The 8,773-nt window shown below is 44.5% G+C and overlaps 1 protein-coding gene across 1 annotated transcript; it reads left to right on the forward strand.

Moving 5' to 3' along the window:
• LOC117193426 lies at positions 1–4,371 on the forward strand. The gene is made up of 2 exons (XM_033398177.1): positions 1–1,420; positions 1,498–4,371. Exons 1-2 carry the CDS (start codon positions 79–81, stop codon positions 1,512–1,514), a joined length of 1,359 nt encoding a protein of 452 aa, XP_033254068.1. The 5' UTR covers positions 1–78; the 3' UTR covers positions 1,515–4,371.
• The last annotated feature ends 4,402 nt before the right edge of the window (positions 4,372–8,773 follow it).

The raw sequence follows: 8,773 nt of genomic DNA on the forward strand, positions 1-8,773 counted from the left end.
GCTTGCTGCGTTTTTTTTTGTTGTTGTTATTTTTGGAAGCTCTAGTTCTGTGTCAGCGTAATTACACTACACAACAAAATGACGACGCTCGAAGACTTAAAACGCCAACGGAGCAATATAAAACGAAATATAACTCGGATCAAATCTGTGGTAGATGCTAAATCGGAAACCCCGATATGCAATGATGAGCTTCGCTATCGGTTGAACATCTTAGAAACGTATTTCAAGAATGTTTTAAATGTCCAAGCTAATATTGAAGACCTTAGTCCGAATGATGAAGGACGGGCAGATTTGGAGGATACATACATAGCAATCAAGCTAGCCATAAAGGAAAAAATGGGAGGAGATCTGAACGCCAGCATTGTTGCGCCGGACTACCACCCACCGCCAGTGAAGTCATCGTTACCAAGGTTGTCGCTACCCACTTTCGACGGAACATATGCAAACTATAAGAATTTCATTCACTCGTTCGAGCAAATTGTTGTGCGTGAGTCTGGATTGTCTAATATAGAAAAGTTTAATTATTTGCTGACCTGCCTCACGGGGCCGGCATTAGATACAATTCAGGCATTCCAGGTTACAAGCGAAAACTATCCGAAGGCCCTAGCAAAACTCAAAAGCCGTTTTGATAATCCTACTCTTATATTTTTAGAAGGTATTGAGGCATTGTTTGCACTACAACCTGTGGAAAGGTCAAACAGTCAGCAGCTTCACAGCCTAGTGGATAAGGCATCCGCTATATTAAGCTCGCTGGAGTCCATCGGCAAACCTGAGAACATTGTTCACGCTATGGTTATATATATTATAATGGAAAAGTGTGATCAGCAAACTCGGAACAAGTGGAAGGAATCGCAGGACTACAAAACTCTGCCAACCTGGCTAGCATGCACACAGCTTTTGGAACGCCACTGTCAGTTTCTCCATTCGTCTGGAAACTCGGCTGCTACTTCGTCACAACGAAAGGCTGAATCCAATAAGTCAAATCGTCATTCTAATCACCAAATAAACTCGTCGTTTGCTATCACTAATCCGTCTTGTACACTTTGTTCTAGTTCTGGCCATAAGATCTCTAATTGCGCTCAGTTCAAGGCTATGAACAGCAAACAACGGTACGACAATGCAAAACGCCTCGGTCTGTGCATCAATTGTCTTGGAAATGGTCATAGAGTGGCGCAATGTTCATCGACTCATCGTTGCCGATCCTGTAATCGGAATCATCATTCATCTTTGCATCACTCTCAGCCGCAACAGCCACCCCAATCAGCAGCAGGACAATCTTCAACTACTGAACCGGTACTCCAACCAGCGCAACCCTCCTGGCAAACGGCTCATCAAGCTGCTTCACATTCTCATATGGAGATCGCAGCAGATGATCAAATTTTGTTGGCAACAGCTATGGTTTTGGTAAAGGATGCCACAGGTGAATACAAACTCGGTAGAGCGTTGCTTGATTCATGCTCTCAGGTTAATTTTGTAACCGAAACCTTTGCACAAAAGCTTCGCCTTCGTCGTGAAAAACACCACATTGGAATTCGCAGTATAGGAGACTCCCTTACTAGTTTGAAGGCTCGTACGACTACCTCTATTAAGTCACGTACTTCCGGCTATCAGCTCACTCTCCAGTTTGGAATCACATCCCATATTGCCTACCAGCCAGATAGTGAGATCGACATATCGAATTGGAACCTACCAGCTAACACTCCATTGGCTGACGAATCGTTCTATAGGACTAAACGTATTGATTTGTTACTGGGGACCGAAGCCTTCTATGGAGCTCTAGCTGTTGGCCAGATTCGCATTGGTCCAAATCTTCCCACTTTGCAGAAGACTCTTTTTGGTTGGGTTGTTGCTGGGAGGTACCAGCGGCAATATAACAGACAGCCACCATTGTGCTTGGCGACTGTAGAAGAGTCGATCGACAAGAATTTGCAGCAATTATGGAAAGTGGACTCATTTGTCGATCCAAGCGCTAGAATGCTCCCAAATCATCGTCGCTGTGAGGACCATTTCAGGGACACAACACATCAGGATGCCAGTGGGCGGATTGTCGTTCGCTTGCCATTTCAAGAAGATCCAAGTTGTCTTGGAAGTTCCTTCGATACAGCTCGAACTCGATTTTTTGCCATTGAGAGACGTCTCGCTCGTCTACCGGAAATTCGCTCGCAGTATATCTCGTTCATGCAGGAATATGAAAGTCTCGGCCATATGTCCCTCGTACTGAATCCTAACTTGGAAGAACCGCATTATTATATACCCCACCATTTCGTTCTGAAACCAAGCAGTACCTCGACGAAGCTCAGAGTTGTCTTTGACGCCTCTTGCCGTACAACATCTCAAAAGTCACTTAACGATCTACTTTTAGTCGGCCCTACCATTCAGGATGAGTTGTACTTGCAATTGCTGCGGTTCCGCATGCATAGGTTCGGCATCACAGCCGACGTCACAAAAATGTACAGGCAGGTACTTGTGAGTGAGAAGGATAGAAAATTCCAGTACATTTTGTGGCGAGCATCTCCAAATACGGATCTTCAAACCTACCAACTCAATACAGTGACATATGGGACTGCGTCTGCCCCATTTCTCGCAACTCGTTGTTTGCATTACTTGGCTGAGGATTGTAAGGATGCATGGCCATTAGGGGCTGCTGCTGTTAAAACTGCATTTTATGTTGATGACTTTTTGTGTGGGGCTGATGATATAGATACACTCTTCAAACTAAAAACTGAAATCACCTCAACTCTCGCTCGTGCTCAGTTTCCATTATGCAAGTGGCATTCAAATCATCCAGGCGTGATGGAAGACGAATCTACCAAGGAATTAAACATTTTAGAAAACTCAGTCAGCAGCACACTCGGCTTAACTTGGCATCAACGAAGAGATGCATTTAGTTTCACATTTAATCCAAAGGAAGTCTATCCCAATACCACAAAACGAACAATTTTGTCTACTGCGTCGTCGCTATTCGATCCAATCGGTCTGCTATCACCGTTAGTCATTGTCTCTAAGATCATTCTTCAGGAGTTGTGGCTTTTGAAACTCGACTGGGACGAGTCTGTCCCCCAGAATTTAAGCCACGCATGGAGCAAGTGTTTGGAATCGCTGAATTCACTGTCGTCACTAGCGGTACCTCGTTTTTGTTTGCAGCCTGATACTAGGAGCATTCAAATACATGGATTTGCGACGCATCGATTCGGGCATACGGCTGCTGTGTTTATGTGCGCACGGAGAATTCGCTTGGACAGGTCACAGTGAAATTGTTCACTTCTAAGTCTAGAGTAGCACCAGTGAAGAAACAGTCTCTTCCGAAGCTTGAACTATGCGGCGCACATCTACTTTCTCAGTTATTTTTGGAGAGACTCACAGATCGTATTGCATTGGTTGCAACAACACTCAGTCACCTTATCGACCTTTGTTGGAAATCGAGTTTCCGATATTCAGGATTTAACGTCTGATGGAAAATGGCGCTATGTGCCAACACATCAAAACCCTGCTGATATTCTGTCGCGAGGCTGTAACGTGAGCGAGTTGATTAAGTCTCCATGGTTTTCGGGTCCTACGTTTCTAGTCGAAGATTCACTAAACTGGCCCGCCGCTGGTGGAAAACTTGATATTGACATGGACGTGGTTAACTCGGAGAATCGGAAAAGTTTGTTTGCTGCCGTACACGAGACAAATAATATCCTCAACATCGTCGATAATATCAGCTCGTACACTCACAGTCTGCGGCTCATTGCTTGGATGATTAGGTTCATAAGGAGATGTCGGAAGCAATCGACGTTTACCACAACCTCACCGACGCCAGATGAACTTCGTTTTGCTTCACATTGCCTTATTTGGAACATTCAACAAACTCATTTTGTACAGGACATACGTTTACTTCAGAAGCAAAAACCATTAAAAAGCAGCTTAAAGTTTCTTACTCCCTTTTTAGAAGTCGTGAACGGATTCGAACTTATCAGGGTTGGTGGACGTTTGGAATACTCAGACCTACAAGACGGTCAAAAACATCCGTTGCTGCTGCCTAGTCAGTCCAAATTTGTATGGAACTATATTCGCCATTTGCATCTTCGGAACTATCACGCTGGACCTAAAGCCCTAGTCGCTCTCATTCGTTTGGAGTATTGGATCGTTAACGCCAGAGACTTGGCACGTATAATTGTTCGCTCCTGTGTACACTGCGTTCGCTACAGACCGAAGCTGCTACAACAACTCATGGGCTCATTACCGCCTACGCGACTCGCTCCGGCTCGACCCTTTGAACGCTGTGGAGTTGACTTTTGTGGACCCATCAACACATATCTACGCATTCGAGGAAAGGGACCTACAAAAGCATACATAGCCGTGTTCGTTTGCCTTCTCACCAAGGCCGTTCACATCGAAGTAGTCTCTGATTTGTCAACAAAGGCGTTCTTAAACGCATTGAAACGGATGGGAGGTCGTCGCAAGCTGCCGACAGACATCTTCTGCGATAATGCCACTAACTTTGTAGGGGCATCGAATCAACTGCAGGAACTAAAAAAGTTTATGTTTTTAAAGCAGACCCAAGATGAAATCTATAAATTTTGCGCATCTGACTTTATTAACTTCCATTTTATTCCCCCCAGGGCACCTCATTTCGGAGGCCTTTGGGAAGCGGCAGTCAAGAGTGCAAAGGGGCTGTAAAATCGTACGCTGGCCAACACCAGGTTCACCTTCGAAGAGTTGAGCACTGTCGTCGTCGAGATAGAATCGATCCTCAACTCGCGCCCGCTATCGCCGCTTTCGTCAGACCCAAATGACTATAGCACTCTCACGGCTGGTCATCTCTTGGTTGGCGAATCATTGCGATCACTACCTGAAAGGTCCCTCGAGAATATCAAGCTGTCAAGTATGGACCGCTACGATGCGATTACGGCCGTCAAGCAACGGTTTTGGAAGCAATGGTCTGCTGACTATGTCAACGAATTGCGATCGCGCACGAAGTGGACAGCACCCTCAACGAACCTCACCGAGGGCACGTTGGTCATCATCCATGAGGACAACCTGCCACCGCTACGCTGGAAACTAGGCCGAGTGCAGTCTACTGTGCTTGGGAAGGATGGACTTGTACGGGTGGTGCACCTCCGCACTGCAAATGGAACATGTTGCAGGCCAATACACAAGTTGGCAATTCTTCCGGTGGTTTGAAAGCAGTTCTTTCAACGGGGCCGAGATGTTCGGTCAAACTCCTTTAAGGAACAAGTATTCAAAGGACCCTCGTAAAATAGAGAGCCTACGCTCACTTTTTGTATTTACTCACCATAATTGTACTAAATTCACCACTGTATTCTCTCTCTTATGCCCAGTACTCAAGCACTAAGATTTGTAATAAATAGTTATTCCCTAATACTCAACTGGATCGATCGACTTTTCTCTTTCTTGTATAGACTTTGATTCGTTTGCAGAAAAAACTAACACACCGCCATCCGTGAATTAACATTAATGCGGAAAACGCTCCGTGTACAAACAAAATCCCTTCACAATGGTTTTACGCAAAGAATTGAAGCTTCCGTATTACCACAGATAATAGCTGATCAACCAGCTCAGGCACTCGATTCAGATAGCTTAAACATACCAAGCAAGATCTCACTGGCAGATCCAAACTTCCATAAGCCAGGCAAAATCGACATGCTAATCGGAGCCGAGCATTACTACTCGCTGCTGCTACCAGATCAACAGCAGCTAAGGACAGGAGGCCCGTTGCTACAAAACACGAAACTGGGATGGATTGTGGCAGAAAAAGTCAAATCTGCCCACAATTCCTCACCCATTTGTGCAACGGGAGTAAACGGGTCCAGGGAAAGATTCTGGACTCTGGACAATCTAGAGACGGAAGACAAACCACGCACTCCAGTGGAAGCACGGTGTGAAGCTCATTTTATAGAAAATCTTCAGACAGCTTCAGACGGCCGTTTTATTGTAAAGCTCCCATTTTCCGAACACCCTTCAGCCCTGGGGGAGTCGTTGGAAACCGCAACAAAAAGATTCCTAGCGTTGGAGCGGCGAAGCTCAACAGAAACTTGGAAGAGTTATGTGGACTTCATGGAAGAGTATTATTGGATAACTAGCTATGACAATTAGTAAACGAATGACAGTACCAAGTTATATTTTTCTTTAAAGATTATTTATGTATTTATTGATTACTTTTTCACTGCAACACCGGTACCACGTACATTCGATTCGAGATCAGAAAAGAAAGAAGTGGACACTTCAAGTGTGACCAGACTAACTTTACATAATAATACTTAATATATCGATAGTATTATTTAATAGTATTTAATGTTATTATTTGAATGTGGGAATAGGCGTATTCCAACACGCCCCCCTCAAAAATAACATTAATCATCAAAATCATAAAAATAAAAAAAAATGTTTTCATCATTAAATCAAAAAGGTAACATTCAATTGTTATTCTAATGTGGTTGGTGTGCATTCTGGGAAGTGTTATGTGATCTAGCATTTGCTCTAAGGATGCGGGGAAAACCCAGAAAAACCCGATCAGATCACTTTAAAATTAGATTAACATAAAATTAAATTACTTTAACAATTCATTGGTTCTTTTGGTTCAAATAAAAAATAAAAAAAATATGAATTAATGTAATAAAATCGTTAATAAAGCTTCATGTTCATGTTTTCATTAAATTGGAATCATTCTTCTTGTAGTAGTCCTAATTTGTTCAGCAGTTCCGCAAATCTTCCAGCAGGTAGTGGCTTCGTGAAGATGTCAGCAAGTTGGTTGTCTGTATTAATATACTCAAGAGAAATCCCATTAGTTTCTATCTGTTCTCTTGAAAAATGATATTTTATATCAATATGCTTTGCTCTTTTATGACATGAGGGATTGTTTGCAATGCTAATACAGCCTTGGTTGTCTTCATAAATTGTAATTGGTCTGTCGAGTTTAAGATTAATACTATTTAGAAGAGACTTTAGCCATAAAGCTTCTCTTACAGCTTCAAATAGGGCCATATATTTAGCTTCAGTTGATGAAGCTGCCACTGAATTCTGTCTTTTTGTATTCCAACAAATTAAATTGGAATCGAACATTTTAAACAAATAACCCGTTGTAATTTTTCTATCAATCTCATTACTACCCCAATCGGAGTCTACATAGCCAACTAATGTATTTTCAAATGATGTATTCTTTTTAAATATAAGCTTCATATCAATAGTTCCCTTTAAATATCTAATAACCCTTTTTAAACATTGCCATAACTCAGCATTGTTCTTGCTACTATATCTACTCAAGATATTTACAGCAGCAGCTAAATCTGGTCGTGTACACAGCATTATGTACATTAAACAGCCAATAAGGTTACGACATGGAGCATTGCAGTCTTCATCTGAGTTAAGTAACTCATAATTTAGTTTATTTAGTAATGGAGTACTGACTGAATTGCAACTATCCATGTTAAATTTATTTAAAATTCTTTTCACATATGCAGTGTAACGGACCTGCTTCTTGGTTCGCTTGAGTTTGCCGTGCTCGCTCAGCGGTCGGCCGATTCGTCGCAACGTATTTTTATTGTTGCCCCCAACGACAAATGATAAGACCTTCCTTTTCTTTAATCGAATCTCTCTTTATTCGTACTTATATTAGGACTTAGGGCTAGATGCTACAATTCAGCTTATCTATGGATCTCCACCACGCGTGGGCTCTCGTCGGGTGTGGCAGCGTTGAGGCTATTGATTGGGGCAGTTTGACCTCCGCTATTGCTTTGGCCCGCCACGCAAATCCGCACTCTACGTCTCGCACTCCCCTCTTAGCTTCCGCCGGCAACTGTGGATCACCTCTTAACTTAGACTCACTCTGGGGCAGGCGGGGCCTGTCTTCCTGTTGCTATTCACTTCACTGCACTTCTTCGAACCGTACCGGGTATTACTCTTACGTTTCGGCGGGGTTTCAACGTGCGCGCGCGATCACTTCTCCACGGAAAAAGAGACCCGCTTCGTTGCCGCAGCCTCCTTTTATAGCCCCTTGACGGGCCCCGGCTCGGCGTTGGTAGTTTTCCATCGCCGTCTCCTGGTTTCCACGGCCTTCGTAACGGGGCCTGGCCGGTGGCGTGATCCCATGCCCATATTTGGTCATGTGTCGGATCGCTGCCGGCTCGATCCCGCCGTCTCCTCTGCCTCTCGCGTTTCTCTTGCTCCGAGAGCGGGACACTTCTCCTCTCGGGGCCCTTGGCCTCTTCGCCGCATCCGGATATCCGTGGGTATCTGGGCTGACCTTCGCCTTATCCAGCCAGCCATCAGCCTTTATCCGACCGTCCCACCGCCTTTATCCGGCTATGCTTTGGTCGAATTCGGCCTGTGGGAACCACGGTTCCTCACACCCCCCTCTTTCTTCCCGCAGCGGAATACTCCCGTTTTCCGCGACCTTGCGACGGAGTGTGCTTTCCTCATTCAAACGGCCACATTTTACGCGCGCTTCTTACGACATCTGGGATCACGGGCGCCCTGGCGCCCTCTGGCGCCAGGCGCTTAGGCGATCCACTCAATATCTCTCTCCAGTAGGTATTCCACTTTTCTCTTTTTCGTCTCTCTTTATTCATTTTCTTCCCGCGTGTTTCGCCCTTTCTTTATTTTTATTTTTTTTTCTTTTGCTCTTTTTTTTCCTTTCCCCTTTTTTTCCCTTACTTTTGCTCGCGGAACACCTCCGTGCGTGTGGCCGACATCGCCATGCGGTACCGGGTACCCCGCTCGCTCACCAGCTTCTTCACGCTCCTACCCACGAGGCGAATCTGGGTCTGCGCGC

Source organism: Drosophila miranda, assembly GCF_003369915.1.
Source record: "Drosophila miranda strain MSH22 chromosome Y unlocalized genomic scaffold, D.miranda_PacBio2.1 Contig_Y2_pilon, whole genome shotgun sequence".
Lineage (NCBI taxonomy): Eukaryota > Metazoa > Arthropoda > Insecta > Diptera > Drosophilidae > Drosophila > Drosophila miranda.